Source organism: Mercurialis annua, linkage group LG5 (assembly GCF_937616625.2).
Source record: "Mercurialis annua linkage group LG5, ddMerAnnu1.2, whole genome shotgun sequence".
Classification (NCBI taxonomy): Eukaryota; Viridiplantae; Streptophyta; class Magnoliopsida; order Malpighiales; family Euphorbiaceae; genus Mercurialis; species Mercurialis annua.
Genome location: NC_065574.1, coordinates 54,383,797 through 54,399,962, shown reverse-complemented (window position 1 = coordinate 54,399,962; position 16,166 = coordinate 54,383,797). Strand labels below are relative to the sequence as shown.

The 16,166-nt window shown below is 34.7% G+C and overlaps 2 protein-coding genes across 3 annotated transcripts; both read left to right on the top strand.

Moving 5' to 3' along the window:
• The first annotated feature begins 421 nt into the window (after nucleotides 1-421).
• LOC126683194 (probable leucine-rich repeat receptor-like serine/threonine-protein kinase At3g14840) lies at nucleotides 422-8,369 on the top strand. 2 transcript variants are annotated; one of them, XM_050379032.2, is made up of 24 exons: nucleotides 422-623; nucleotides 720-894; nucleotides 1,331-1,402; nucleotides 1,493-1,561; nucleotides 1,643-1,714; nucleotides 1,813-1,884; nucleotides 1,988-2,059; nucleotides 2,144-2,215; nucleotides 2,309-2,380; nucleotides 2,491-2,562; nucleotides 2,650-2,721; nucleotides 2,921-2,992; nucleotides 3,112-3,177; nucleotides 3,947-4,012; nucleotides 4,109-4,144; nucleotides 4,253-4,293; nucleotides 4,482-4,858; nucleotides 4,929-5,124; nucleotides 5,596-5,736; nucleotides 6,208-6,326; nucleotides 6,471-6,681; nucleotides 6,772-7,009; nucleotides 7,713-7,863; nucleotides 7,941-8,369. In XM_050379032.2, the coding sequence occupies exons 1-24, from the start codon at nucleotides 497-499 to the stop codon at nucleotides 8,301-8,303; spliced, it is 3,024 nt and encodes a 1,007-aa protein (XP_050234989.1). In that variant the 5' UTR covers nucleotides 422-496; the 3' UTR covers nucleotides 8,304-8,369. The 2 variants fall into 2 exon arrangements, with proteins under 2 accessions (XP_050234989.1, XP_055961744.1); XM_056105769.1 differs by lacking the exons at nucleotides 422-623; nucleotides 720-894; nucleotides 1,331-1,402; nucleotides 1,493-1,561 and having other exon boundaries at nucleotides 1,668-1,714; nucleotides 1,802-1,884.
• A 1,396-nt stretch (nucleotides 8,370-9,765) lies between these two features.
• On the top strand, nucleotides 9,766-13,830 carry LOC126683197 (MACPF domain-containing protein CAD1). Its single transcript, XM_050379040.2, has 6 exons — nucleotides 9,766-10,174; nucleotides 11,104-11,342; nucleotides 11,623-11,818; nucleotides 12,083-12,266; nucleotides 12,456-12,610; nucleotides 13,074-13,830. Exons 1-6 carry the CDS (start codon nucleotides 9,914-9,916, stop codon nucleotides 13,710-13,712), a joined length of 1,674 nt encoding a protein of 557 aa, XP_050234997.1. The 5' UTR covers nucleotides 9,766-9,913; the 3' UTR covers nucleotides 13,713-13,830.
• Nucleotides 13,831-16,166: the final 2,336 nt, after the last annotated feature.

Genomic DNA, 16,166 nt, shown 5'->3' with positions numbered 1-16,166 from the left:
AATATATTATTAATTTTTTATACAAATGACAGAACATGACGGTTATGCCTGTAATTTTTTCTCATTAAAATATATAAACAAAATGGAAAAGTTGGTAAGTGTCTTAATAATTGCACGAATAGTCATGAAAAGAAGTTAGAAATAAATAGGATTGGAATTCATTCAAATTCATTTTGAATTTGAGAGGGTCATGTTCACGATCTACACCGTTCGTTACAAAATAAACGGTGTAGATCAAAAAAGCACAATTTTAATCAAATTAATCTATGTTCATTTTATAATGAGCGGTGTAGATCGTAAACATAACCCTCTCAAATTCATGAATTGAATTTGAGGGAATTCCAATCCAAATAAATATACCAATGATTATAAAACACAACTGTTGCAAATTGTCGGCCCCACTATCCATTAATAGATAAACTATATCAAGTGTCACTGTGATAAAAATTCTCATTTTCCAGTACATCAACTAAAAAAAACCTTAATTAGATCGAAGATGGCAAGACTTAGTGAAGTTTTAGAGACCATGTTAAGCTCAGTTACCATGTTTCTACTGATTTTCATGGCAACTGAACCAGCCATTGTTCAAGCTCAAGCAGCTGGGGGTCTTCCTGCTGCAGAAGGTACCAAAATGAACTATTTTTTCTCATTTTTTTCCAGCTTTTGTCAAGCCCGTTAATGGAAAGTTAAGAAAGTTTGGATCTTTTATGTAATTTCAGTTGCAGCTCTTCGAGAAACAGCAGCCCAGTTGGGAAAAGCTTGGAACTTTAATGTAGATCCGTGCAGTAATGATACCAGTTGGTTTACTCCATTTTCAAGGGATAGGCCATTGTACAATAACAGTTTGTTTTGCAATTGCTCATTTCCTGGAGGTGAATGCCATGTTGTTAAGATGTAAATTCCCTTTCTTTGATTTATTGTGAATAAGTTATGATTGTTGATTTATTCCTGTTGTTGGCTGTTTTTGATTTATGATTTGAGAATTAACTTAGTGTAAGTAATGAAAATAATGTGACTACTTCAAGCCCGCACGGGTTTGGTCTAGTGGTCTAAGTTTAAGCCATCTGGGCGCCATGGTCGGGGGTTCAAACTCCGGTTACGCCCTTTCTAATATATGGAGTGGTTGGGACTGGGCTGCTTGCCATTATAGCTTGGAATTTCCAGGTATGTGGGCTTGCAGGCGGTCCACATCCCGGGGTTTGATAATCACAAAAAAAATGGCTACTTCAAGAACTTCTAAGGAAGGTGGTATTGGTTATTGGTTGATTTTAAAAAGGTACCAATATCTTCTTTATTTTGGAATTTATGGGTCTTGAATTTTGTAATTCAGATTTCTGAGAGGTCAAGATCTTGCTGGTGTGCTGCCTTCTGCTATTGCGAAACTTCCTTACCTCACGGTTCTGTAAGAAGTTTGTCCAACTCAAATCATTTTGTTTACATGGTTGATGTTTCCATACCTCACATGGACTAAATGTTCAGTTTTAAATTGCAGAGATCTTACTCGGAACTACCTTAGTGGCGATATACCAAGAGAATGGGCTTCTACTAACTTGGAATTTCTGTAAGTAATATCAGTAGGTTTATCTTAGGTCAGTGAATGAATGCTCATTCAGACTGAATTAGTTGAATGTATATGCTGCAGGAGTGTTGCTGTTAACCGTTTAACCGGACAAATCCCTAACTATTTAGCAAATATTAGCACACTCAGAGGCTTGTATGGAAATTCTATCCATCTTTCATAATTTTTACTTCTATTGAAGCATTTCAAGAATTTCTTTTAGCCTGTTGTAATTTTTGGAAGAATTTATTCAGGTCCATTGAGACCAATATGTTTTCGGGAACTATTCCACCTCAGTTTGGAAACTTGGCTAATTTGGAGATTCTGTCAGTCCCATTATCCTTTTCTATCAGTTTTTTTTCTTCTGATGTTACCAAATTAGAGTGGATTAAACTGGCATTTATCTGTTTTCTCTTTTTTGTTTTACAGCGTTCTGAGTGCTAATAACTTGACTGGAAACTTACCTTTAAGTCTCACTAATTTAACCAAATTAACAGAATTGTAAGTCCCTTGAGCATATGGCATCGTTGTGTATGAAGTTTAGATTTATCATATTAAACTCGGTGTTTGTTGGGTCATATGCAGTAGGATTAGCAGCAACAACTTCACCGGAAAGATTCCCAATATATTTCAAAGCTGGAATAATCTTCAGAAATTGTACATTCTATCTTCAATCATAATTTTTTAATCCATGAATGTTACTTCCTAATAAGGGAGATTCTAAATCATTTTTGCATGGCATGCGAGCAGAGAGATTCAAGCTAGTGGTCTTGAAGGGCCTATTCCTTCTACTATTTCTGCTTTAAACAATTTAACTGAACTGTGAGTTATGTCTTTCAAAATTAACTACTCTTAAGGACTTTCTTTACTTAGAACCTTTATGTGTTTTTGAAAATTTGAGAAGATTTAATAATATCAAATTCTAAATGCAGAAGGATTAGTGACTTATATGGGGAAGGTTCCGTATTTCCAAATCTAGACAACGTGACAAAACTTAACAAGTTGTAAGTCATTTTTAACATTGATGGATGCTTGTACTTCAGAATTTGCTATCCATAAGTAACTAGTTTTTGTCAAAATTTATGTTGTAGGATGTTGCGGAATTGTAATATATCTGGAACTATCGTACTACCTCTAGCTGCAATGCCAGATCTGAAAATTTTGTAATCTTTTGTTCCCTTACCTTACAATACATTACTTCCATTTCTTCCACATTTGACATGGCAGTTGGAGTCTTGAGATAGACGGAGCTTCACACCCTTTATATTCTAATTTACTAATTATTTTAATGAGGACAGATTTTAAGCTCTATTAACATGACATTTGCATTTTTTTGTTTAAACAGTTTTTTTTGCCATGCAGAGATCTCAGTTTCAACAGATTGAAAGGGATTATTTCAACAGATCTTGAAGGTCTTACAAGCTTGGAAAATGCGTAAGCATTCTAGCATCTCGAAGACGAGCAGAGCATAATTTTTTTCTACTTCTCCTGATATAATATGAAAACACTACGATTTTCTTATTTTTCCTTTTCCTCTTTTGCCTCATGAATAGGTACCTGACAAGCAACTTGCTCTCGGGACCGATTCCGGACTGGCTCAAGAATGGAGATACTCATGCGTATGCTTGTTCTCTTGTATCTCTATCTGTTTTTTGCATGACTATATGTTTGTTGCATCCTTCTTTTTTGTTCTCTTATATCCTATGCTTCTTCAATACATAATTCTTTTTGTTATGCATGCATCATCGAGAAATCTAAGCTTGTATACCTATATCTGTGAATTTTGATTTGCATAAAGGGTCACCTCTTTAAATCATCTCATTTTACCAACAGCTCCAACATGCTTCTTACCTTAAACTGCTACAAAATATGAGATGTTTGCTACACTGTTGTCACTACTTAGCTCTTTTTATGCATATATTAATCACTAACCAGCGATTGGCTTGGTGGTTCAAGTGCCTCAAGATATGTACTCAAGTTCAAGGCATTTTCTGAAATCAAATCCCTGAGCAATTTTCTAGTGGAAGAGAATTTTTTCTTATTTATGTTGGTGTAATGAGGTCTAGGCAGCGGATAGATATCTCATTGACCACAACAGGTCGTATGTGAACAAACAGTAAAACTTAAAATACTTGACTGCTGCAGAAAATTGTGGCTAGGATTGTGCTAGAAGTCAGATGAGTAACTGCTGGATCAAATATGTAACTCTAAAGAAGTTAAAAAGTCTTACCCTGTTTTTCTTAACAATAGAAGATTTAAATCTTGTACGTCTATATTGGAACATGATGAAGTAGTTGCCAGTTGGATAATTATTATCAATTCTACATTAATGAAACTGTTAACATTTGGACTACAACATGTTGAAAGATGTTTGATGTTTGTGTGCAGTGAAATAGACCTTTCCTACAATAATTTTAGTGAAAGCTCATTGCCACCTACGTGTCGAGATACGCTGTAAGAACAAATAAATTTCATTTACCTTTACTTAAGTTTGAAGATTTCATTTTTAGTTTCTGCATTTTGAACCTTACCTTTTGCTTGATCCATCAGAAATTTGTTCAAAAGCACTTCGGGAGTGAATGATTCGTAAGTTACTGCTTCACTGATCTGTTATGGTAAAAATTACTTACTTTTTCCTCTTCTTATGTTCAATAACATCAGCTGATACCATTTTCTTGTACCACTTCTTTTCAGAAAACCTACCGAATGTCTAAACAGCTTCGCTTGTTCAAAAGGTAGTCATACTTTGCACAAAAATACATGGTACATGCTTCAATTAATTGTGAGACTTTTCTCTTAGGTTTTCACTAGGACAAATGGACTTGTAGAGGAAAATAATCATGCATTTCTCTTAATTTTGTTCGTGTAGCTAATCTTATGTTTTCTCATGTCTGTTAGTAAAAAAGTTGCAATCCATTTATAGACAGGTATTCGTTGCATATAAATTGCGGTGGAGGAGGGACAACCATTGGAAGCATCAGCTATGAAGGAGATGAAGAATCAGGAGCTGCAGCAAAATTTATTCCCAATAGGGAGACTTGGGAAATTAGTACCACAGGACATTTCTGGGACAAAGATAGATCCGCAAGTGACTATGTACCACAAAACTTATCCACCCTTAGGATGAGCAATTCTCAGTTGTACACAAGAGCACGTGCATCTTCTCTATCCCTTACGTACTACGTGCGATGTTTAGGGAATGGGAATTACACTGTGAAGCTTCATTTTGCAGAGATAGTACTCAGGGATAATAGTTCCTTCTACAGTCTTGGAAGACGGATTTTTGACGTCTATATCCAGGTAATTAATTCTGTTTTATGTTCTTTATATCTTTGAAAGAAGATGGTTTGACTAAACTTGCGTGTTGTAGGAGAAACGCGTGTTGAAAGATTTCAATATAGTGAATGAAGCACAAGGGGTAGATAAGGTGGTCATCAAAGATTTTAAAGCATTGGTTAAGGATGGAACTATAGAGATCCGCTTTCAATGGACCGGGAAAGGAACAACCGCCGTTCCCAGTAGAGGAACCTACGGTCCTATCATATCAGCAATTGATGTCGAATCTGGCAAGTCGAATCCCTTCTATTTGAGCATTGATGTTATTATGCACTTCCACATGGACTAAAATGACAAGTAAATGTACACTTGCATGGATATAATGCAACCTGACAATCACTGGGTTGTCTTTGTTAAAGTGGGAAATCCCACATTGGTTGTGTGTGTGAGTGGATATATGTTTATATATTGGTTGGGCACCTACACTTAATACCAATTGGTTTTAAGATGGAATCTAACATGGTATCAGAGTCTTGTCCATTCACACAATTTGAGTTTGGCCCGGCCCACGTGAGATTTACGTGAGGGGGGACTTTGTTGCTCGGCCCGTACACGCTACGCGTGAGGGGGAGTGTTAAAGTGGGAAATCACACATTGGTTGTGTGTGTGAGTGGACATGTGTTTATATATTGGTTGGGCACCTCCACTTGATACCAATTGGTTTTAAGATGGAATCTAACAGTCTTTTTCTTTTTGCATAGACTTCAAACCTCCTGATTCTGGTGAAGGCAAACGGAAGAAATTGATTGTGGCTGGAGCTGTAGTTTTGCCAGCGTTGCTCATTCTTATTATTGCATGCATTATTTGGTGGAAAGTTCGCAGGAGGGAAGTAAAAGATCAAGGTACTGAATGTAATCTAAATGTATGATTGGGACCTTGATTTGCATTCAAAATAGCATGAGATGAGAGTATATCATGAAATTTTATTGCCTTAAATGGATACTATTTTCTTGATTATCTGCTTATTGTTTAAAAGCAAGAAATTAATAGTCATTCAGATGCTTTCAACTGGCAAAACAAAATGCATTCATAAAAACTAATGTAGCATGTTAAAACTGTAAAACATTTGTCACTTTATTTCTCCGTCAGGTAACTGCGAAAAAATGTCAAGAATATTCATCATCTCCATTTCGTTTGCTGTTTCTATTGATCATGCTATTATATTGAGAAGTGAATTTTTTTAGCAAGTCTAGTGGTTTACTATACAAAGTTTAGACATTTCAACGCAAATTTATTTTTCAACTTCCTATCAGTTTCCTTACCAAATTCTATGGAAATTCATATTTAACTTCTTAGCCTTGTTGCGTCAACAGAACTATTGGGTTTAGACTTGCAAACTGGTGTTTTCACCTTCAGACAAATTAAAGCTGCTACAAACAATTTCGATCCAGCAAACAAGATTGGACAAGGTGGTTTTGGAGCAGTCTACAAGGTATACTTGTACTTTAATTTAAAGAACCGACACAATATAATGGTTCAATGAAATCTAAAGTCCAATCTATTTTTCTTTCTTTCATATTTTCTACGCAAGCAAAGGATCGATTGTCTACACTCTTTACATTTTTTCGTGCTGCAGGGAACTCTATCAGATGGCACTATTGTTGCCGTAAAGCAACTTTCTTCAAGGTCAAAGCAGGGAAATCGAGAATTTTTGAATGAAGTAGGCATGATTTCTGCTTTACAACACCCAAATCTTGTTAGACTGTATGGATGTTGTGTTGAAAAGAATCAATTACTGTTGGTTTACGAGTACCTGGAAAACAATAGCCTAGAACTTAATTTGTTTGGTAAGCTTACTGCTCTGTTCTCCAATATAACAGCTCTCTATTCAACTTGATTGGGAAACTCCATTGATTTCTTGTATATGTTTGGTTCAGAGAAGGAGGAAAACGAGTTGAAATTGGACTGGCCGATGAGGCAAAGGATTTGTATTGGCATAGCAAAAGGTCTTGCTTTCCTCCATGAGGAATCTATATTAAAAATTGTTCATAGAGACATTAAAGCTGCAAATATTCTGCTTGATAAGGATCTGAACCCGAAGATTTCTGATTTTGGTTTGGCCAAGCTTGATGAAGAGGAGAACACTCACATCAGCACCAGAGTTGCTGGAACTATGTGAGTAGGGGTGTGCATCGGTCGGTTCGGTTTTCGAACCGACCAAAATGTAAGAACCGATCGGTTTTTTGGTGGCTTGAAAACCGAACCGAACCGAACCGAAATAAGGAGAATATTTCGGTTCGGTTCGGTCGGTAACCGATATATACTATATCAGTTAAAATATATCAGTTATCCTGTGTAGCTTGGTGGCTTATGCGCGCGTCATGGAATGAAAGTGACCTGGGTTCGAATCCTCGGTGAGCAACTTCCTTTTTTTCTTTTTAATTAAACAGAAAAATAAAAGAAGAGAAGAAGGAGAATCGAACATGGGACACAATTGACTTCATAAATACAAGTTTCCAACGTGCTACAGCACATATTTGTACTAATAATAAAATAGTTAATATATATAGCATAACTTCGGTCGGTTCGGTTTATCCGAATTTTTCAAATCAAAAACCGAAACCGAACCGAAAATTCCTAAAACCGAACCGAACCTATATTTTCGGTTCGGTTCGGTTCGGTTTTTCGGTTTCGGTCGGTTTTTGCACACCCCTATATGTGAGTTATCGGTTCTTTTCAAACTTTTTCATTCTCATATATTATTAAGAATTCTTTTAAAGAAACATGCTTTGCCGTTAATCTCTTGTTCCTTCAACTAATCATACATTAGTTGCCCTAGTAAAACAAAATGTAACTCGGTTATGTTATTGTATTGCAGAGGATATATGGCACCGGAATATGCTTTGTGGGGTTACTTAACCTACAAGGCAGATGTTTACAGTTTTGGCGTTGTTGCATTAGAAATTGTCGTCGGGAAAAGCAACATGAAGTACCGACCAGACGAAAATTTTGTCTGCCTCCTCGATTGGGTAACATTTCTGATTGCAACGAATGTGAAATGTGAATTTTTGTGCAGTTGATATATTTGTTGGTTATTGCTATCCAGGCTCTGGTTGTACAACAGAAAGGAGACTTATTGGAGCTAGTTGATCAAAGACTGGGTTCCAAGTTCAACAAGAAAGAAGCAGTTAGAATGATGAAAATAGCGCTGCTGTGCACTAATCCTTCACCCTCGCTTAGGCCTACTATGTCGGAGGTAGTAAAGATGCTTGAAGGCCGAACTCCTGTTCCTGAATTTGTAATGGGACCAAGCGTATATGGCGATGCGCTTGGGGCCTTACGAAACCAATACGATCAACACTCAAATCAGTCTGTCACCCAGTCATCAGATAATGCAGCCTGGACTACTACTGGGACTGGCTCGTCATCATCGTCATCTAAATCTCTGATAAAGAATGTTACTGAATAATGAGATTTTTAACTTGACTGTAAATAATCATTTACAATAATTTTTCAATAATTTTTGCTATTTCTAGCCGGAAAGAAGCCTCATCTTTAAACATCGTTTAGGAATTGCATATACACAGAACTGTCAAAATAAAATTTGTATATCAACAATTAAGTCAAAAATATAAATATTGCTATTTGTTAAAAATTATCCAATCTAGCCGACGTGTTATGTCACTTAAAACATCTTTCCCACATTTATAAACATTGAGTTTTGTTCTATACATGTACTGAATGTTTAAATATAAAAAATAAAAAATTTCAACGCATGAGATGTGCGTTGTAAAATGACGTAGCACATCTATTACATATTAGGTCAGCGAAATAAAAGCATGGTGAGCATGCCACCAGGCTGATTCCTAGACGTCAAAGCGGATATTTGATTGGTAGAGTCCGTACGTTTCTGATGGATTCATGGATTGAAAGCAAGAACTTTCAACCTATATTCAAACCCATTTTTAGTTTAGGTGTGAGAATAGATCGTTTCAGAAAAAACATTTCATGCATATATGTCAATTTTTTTTTTTTAAAATGATAGTTAAACAAAAGGTTAATTATCTTAATTACTGTGAAGTTAAGCAAATCACAGTAGTTTTATATAGAAAATGTCATTTTACAGAATAATTGATTTTAAAAACTTTCAACTTTTTTTTCTGAAATGAAAACTTAATATTTAAAATATCAAATTTTTATTATTCAACAAGACCAACATTATGCAAATAAATCAAAGTCTCATATCACGTTATGGAGTAAGAGTTGGCATGCAATGCCATTGGAGAACACAAAAGAGAGAATTTTATGACTACTAAGATAGTATTCTCCTAACATTGGCATTTGGCAAAATAAAATCATACAAAAGTCAAAGTTCGTCAAAAAAGCATTACTATTTTCTCTTAATAAATAGCTGAAAAAAGGTGAGAAATGTATCTAAAGTTTTTAAAGCAAAACTCATTCCAAAATCCCTATACTTTACCATATTTTTTAAAAAACTCCTACTGTAAAATTATTTTTTCCCGTTCTCTCTAGTGAGACCGTGCCATTCTAAATCCATGTCTTCGAATTTTCGCTTAAAAAAGCCGTTTTAGGTTTCCTCTTTCTCACCTAGTGTCATCTTTTTTTTCTGTGGTCTTCACGTCCTTTAATAGTAGCGAAAAAACATTTTTATAAGTAGAGAAACTGAAAGAAAACAAATAAGAACGTGAAACTTAAAAATTAGATAAATAAAAGGACCGAAAGAAAATAATTTTACGCTAGGGGTTTTTTAATTAAAAATAATGAAGTACATGAGTTTCGGGACGGATTTAGCCATTTTTCAACAAAAGAAATCAAAGAAAGACCAGTCAACTCAGAATCCTTTCATTCACATACACAACAAAAATAAAAATAAAATAAATAAAAAAAACGCGTTTTTTTATATATGATTAGAGAATAGAGAGTCAAACAACAAGAACATCACCAAACCCACAAATTTTCACAAAACTCAAAACCAAAAAGTTCCAATCTTTTTCAAGAAACACATTTAAAGAACCAAACTTGACCATCATTTATGTGCAAAGCTCGTTGAAAAAGAACATGGGCATGAGCTCAGATGCTTTGACCACTACTCTGTGCAACTCAATCCAAGCTCTGGGTCGTGGGTTCGATGTAACATCTGATATCAGGCTGCTGTATTGCAAAGGAGCAGCCGGGTCTAGACTGGTTCATGTTGATGAACAGCTTACTAAGGATCTGCATGTTTCTGATGGAGTTTTGTTGCCTAATGTTTCTGCTGATATTGATTGCTCTGCTGGCCAAATGGGCATTGAAAGAATCCCTGTTTGCACCTTCCATGAGGTCAATTCCTTGTCTTTTTGATTGGTGTTTTGGCTGCTTGTTTGATGATTTTATTTGTTTGATTGCTTGTTTTTATGTGTTGTTTGAATGAAGTTGGATGTCAATGTTTGATGGATTTGTTAAAATGCAGTAATTTGGTGGTCTAGTGTTTGCTTATGAGTTGTAGTATCAGCGCTAGGCAGTAATCTGCGGGTCGTGCGTTTGATGATTCCCCCCACAAGGGTGCGCTCTCCCCGGTTATCAAAAAAGAAAAAATTTAAAAACTGATTCACATTAAAGCCCCTCCATTTGAATTCAATTTTGAACTTCTCTAAGGAGGATTTGAACTTTTAGTTCACACTAATGTAAATAACACAAGTAATATCACTCCTTTGTTCTAAATTGTCAGCATCTAGAACAATTGTGGTCTGAGGCAAAAATGTGAAGTTGGTTTTGGTTTGGATGCATGTATATGCTGCATTTCTAATACGGATTAGCTTTGTGCGTCTATTATTGAAATGAAGAGGAGAGTGCATATCTTGACAGTTAGATTTTGCTGTTTTTGAGTTCCGGAAATTGAAAATCGGTACATTATTCATTTCTGTATGAAATACGAGTCTAGTTTGACGTTTTTACTTCCTGTAGTAGCTAAAAGAATGCAGCTTTAGCAGGCGCCTTCTGGTTGCAATAGCATATTTTGTGTTTCATCCATGTATGGCGGGATATCTGTTGGATGGTTAGTTATATTCAAAAGAAATTTAGTCATCTTTCATGGATCAAACAACCTTTTTTATTTACATGTTTTATCTTTTAGATTCTCATGTTTGTTATATGGCTTATTGTCTTCAGTTTGTAGTTTGGTAAAGCAAGGATTCTACGCTTTCCATTTCTTAGTTAAACTAGTTTAATAATGATTATTATTGATGGAAGCTTATGAATTGTGATTCCAGATGGCTGGAAGGTTCAATGAGAAATCGGGTATATCAGGACATATTCCACTTGGAAGCTTTAATAGCATGTTCAATTTCACTGGTTCCTGGAAAATTGATGCAGCAGCAACTAAATCCCTTGCCATGGTTGGGCACTTCATACCCCTTTATAAGATTCAACTAGCAAAAGTAAATCTAGTTTTGCATGATGAAATCAAGCGTGCTGTTCCTTACTCATGGGATCCTGCAGCTATGGCTAGGTAAGTATACTATTTCAGCCCATTCATCTTCCATGTTAATTTTCCTTCTGTTGATTAAGAAAATGAGAAATTATGTTGTCATTTTAAACTAAACGGTTATTATCAAATGAATTTAAAATTTGTTTGGTCTTCAAGATGCTCGCAAAAATTAATATTAGATTCAAGTGGAGGGGTGTGCATGCATATAAATATAATAAAATTTTACTATAGATTGCTTTGAGCTATTTGAAGAGTTCTGACAACCGCCTTATCATTTTTCGTTCTGTTTTTCCTCTCTTAGTTTCATCGAAAGCTATGGTACACACATTGTAACATCTGCAACAATTGGTGGAAGAGATGTTGTTTATATCAAGCAACATCAGTCATCGTCTTTGTTAGGATCAGATATTGAGAGCTATGTGAAAGACATTGCCGATCAACGGTTTCAGGACTCGAAGAGTCAGTTAACTGATGGCCCCTTAAAATACAAGGACAAGGTTAGCGTTATGGCATACGTCTCTTCATTTTGTTAAATTAAGATATCTCATTGCTAGCTATCTCTTACAAAAAAAATTTGCTCGGAACATTCTCTGTTCATGGCTTTCTTGATTCATCTATGCTTGACAGAATCCAGTCTTATAACATTCTGCTTTTCTTATTTTTCATACAAGAAATTATTTTTCTTTCGCTTTATTTTTCCTCAGAATACTTATTTAGTGTGAATTGTGAGAAATCAGTGAAAAATCAATTTGCTCTTGTAGGATGTAACAGTTATATTTAGAAGGAGAGGCGGCGATGATCTTGAACAGAGTCATGCCAAATGGGCAGAAACAGTGCAGTTGGCACCAGATGTGATTAACATGACATTTACACCTATTGTTTCTTTGCTTGAAGGAGTAACCGGCATAAAGAATCTATCCCGGGCAATTGACTTGTACTTGGAGTGTAAGTTTTCGTATGCTTTTTCATCTCGCTCCATACATTTGTAAGTCTGAATGTTTGAACTGGATGTAACTGCGCATTAAGTTAATGCAACTGTAGCTAGCTTATTATGAACAACTCGTACATGAAGTCTCGTTCATGTTATTTTTATTCATTTAATAGTTTTACTGAACTATCATCTTCTTCAAACAGACAAACCACCAATTGAGGATTTGCAGTATTTCTTGGATTTTCAAATTTCTCAAGTTTGGGCTCCTGAACAAAATAATCTCCAACGAAAGGAGCCTGTTTGTCAATCCCTTCAGCTCAGCTGGATGAGTCCAAAGCTTTATATCAGCCCAGATCAGGTGATATTAACTATATGCAAAATCTGTATTTAATATGCAAAAGGAAATTGTAAATTTTTCTTTACAAACAAGAAAATTTTCCCATCTCGTCAAAGGTTCTTAAGATTCGAGTTCTTTGTGCTACTGTATCAGCAAAAGCATTATTATTACTACCTTCAATAAAAGTTCATTTCGTCCCTCCAATTTGGCACAAAAGAGTCAAAGTTTGTGGTTTTGGACAATAACAACAAATGTTTTGCAATTTTTGGTCAGTTTACATTCTAAAATGATGTCACTCTAACATCAGTCTTGATGATCAGAAGTATAAACTGACTCAAAATTGACCAATTGTGGGTGTTTTTGTCCAAAACCACCAACTTCGAAATTTCTGATCTTTTGTGCCAAGTTGGAGGACGAAATGAACCTTTATTGTTACTACATTACATTGACTTTTGTGAACCTAACTGGATTATGCATCGTGCAGGTTATAGTTGGTCGTAAACCTGTTACTGGTCTAAGACTTAGCTTAGAGGGAAACAAGCAAAACCGACTCGCAATCCATTTGCAGCATCTAGTGTCTCTTCCGAAAATTCTTCAACCACACTGGGATGCACATATAGCCATTGGTGCACCCAAATGGAGAGGTCCCGAAGAGCAAGACAGCCGATGGTTTGAGCCTATCAAGTGGAAAAACTTCTCTCATGTAAGCACGGCTCCAATTGAGTTCATCGATACTTCAATCGGAGACCTCTCCGGTGTTCACATTGTTACCGGAGCTCAGCTTGGTGTTTGGGTATTTGGAGCCAAAACTGTGCTGCACCTCAAACTACTCTTCTCGAAAGTTCCGGGCTGTACGATAAGGCGGTCTGTATGGGACCACAGCCCCGCAAATGCTACTGCTCAGCAATCCAATGCGGCATCATCTTCAAACGAGAAAACCTCCAGTGACAAGAAAGAAGACAGTTCAAGCCATGCCGGAAAATTAGCAAAAATAGTTGACGTGACCGAAATGTCGAAGGGACCGCAAGATATTCCGGGACATTGGTTGGTAACAGGAGCCAAGCTCGGGGTGGATAAGGGAAGGATTGTTTTACGAGTGAAGTATTCGTTGTTGAATTATTGACAGATTAAATTCTATACTCTTATTAGGGTTACCATTTTCCACTTGTAAAAGTATAGTGAAGCATTCTTTGCACAGGTATCCTTGTTCTTTTGTTTATTTGTACATTAAGTTCTTTTCATTTGTTGGTTTTGCCCCATAGCTAAAATTATTATATATCTGAGTCCTTATGGATTCTTTTTGATACTATATATATATATATCTGTTTGTTGAGAGAGAAAAGGGTTTGATTTCTGATAATGATATGCTAACTTTTGCTCATGGTGCTTTTTGAATGAAGAACATCCATACCAATCTGCAGTAAACTTAATGCCGGCTGCACAAACTGACTAGTGGTGTAATCGAGTCAAATCGAGTTGAAAAATTATTAAATTCGATCGCAAATCTCACTGTTTGATCCTCAAACGCACCGCTATACTCTAATTAAAATTATCTACAAATCAAATACATTTCCAAGTATAATTTCTTTAAAAAAATATATAATACATACATTATATATAGAAAAAAAATACTATACAAATTAAGCGTATCACTTTCTCCTATCCCCAAAAATTCAAAACCATTCGGTTTTAAAAAATTTCTGTCACCGAACCATATTAACCAAAATAATTTCAAAACCGAATTAACTAAACCGAAATATTTCGGTTTGGTCGAAAACCGTAATATTTTTTGTATGATTTTTAGAAAAAAAAAGATTCTTAAAAAAATTAGAAATAAAATGGAGGGTACATATGCTTTTTATTAAATCTATGTATATCGTTTTTTTTTTATTCTAAAATTATAAAAAACAAACAAGTTGAATATATAAATGTATGTATATAAAAGCTTAAAACGACGTAGGTTTAAAATACGGTCGGTTCGGTTATTACGGTTATTTTTTTGTCAAAACCGAACCGAATGGCCAAAATTTTAAAAATTCTGACCGTAACTGAACCATATTTTCAAATTATATTTCAGTTTGATTAACTCGGTTGGTTCGGTTATTCGGTTTTAACTGTTTAATGCCACCCCTACCGATATCCACCATCGCAGCCACATGAGGAGGAGGAGGCGGTGGGTAGCGGCGATGGCGGGAGAAAAGAAAAAAAAGGGAGAAAAGGGAAAAAAATCCTTATATTTTTATTTAAAAGTAAAATAATTATTGAACTTTTAAAATTAAAAATATATAATTAATTAAATTTAAAATATTAAGAATAAATTTGAGGGATAAATAAAATATTAAGGTTCTTTTTTTTTTGTATGGAAAGTGTCTCATTCAACGGGATGAGAGTGGGAGAGTGCCTATTTGATGTTAAAGTGCATAGTTGCGTATGTGTTTTATACAAAAGTTTCGAAAATAACCTTTTTAATATTTTGTGTCAAATTGAGGGGGTGAATCCTTCGTTTATAAGTAATTTAACTAAAGTACTATTAAGTTTATCGAGATGCTCGAATTCGATTCGGCAATTAACATAAAGTAATTTTAAGTCGAATTTAACATGACTTTTTTAAGTATTTTTGAATCAATTTCAAATAGGTTACGTTCCTAATATCAACTAACAAGTTGTCATCAGAAACATCGATTTACACTCAATAATAGAGATAACATCTACGACAAAATTTACCAAATTAACCATATGGCAAATTGATGTGAACCCTTTCTCATATTTAATAAATCAATGATTTGGACTGCGTTCTGTCTTGGTATCTTTCAACAGTAGTATATTTCTTTTCTTTTTTGGCAAAAATATCTTAAAAATATCCATTTTTAAAATTCTTTTTCAGTCATACTTTATAAAATTGTTACTTTTGTCCAAATCTACACTTTTCACTTTCAATTGTATTCACAAGTGTTAAATTAATCTTTTTTTTATTCGAAAAAAATTCAAATAAATTATTCGTTTTAATTTTTTTTTAATGAAAAAGAGTTCAAATTTGTCATTCATAAAGAGTTCTTTTTTTTTTCTAGTAGAAAAGCGTGCAATTAATAAAATTGGGTACAACTCAAAGTGAAAGATACAAATTTGGATAAAATTGATAATTTTATAAAATCAGGGTATAGTTAAAAAATGGCTAAAAAATAGGTATTTTTCTAAAACATTTTGCCTTTTTTTATGGAGCGGAAGGAGTAATTAATATTATATTCGTCTAGAGACGAAATGTTTGCTTGAAAAAGACATTTTGCATTAAGAAAATGGAGTTTTTCCTCTCTCTATCATTCCGTAAGCATTTTACTTTGCAACATTTACATTACATGTAAACACTAACTGATTTTTTTTCTTATCATTTTGTGGATTTTATATGAAAAATTTTGTGCTTGTTATATTGTAATTATACTAAATGTCTGTTTAGCTTGACTTAATATGAATTATGGATCATTCTCATGTCATTATACTATCATTTTGACAGTGTCATTAAGCAGGCTCTTAAATTATAAATCGGCAATGTGGCAGTAATAACAATAATTAGAGAGATGGA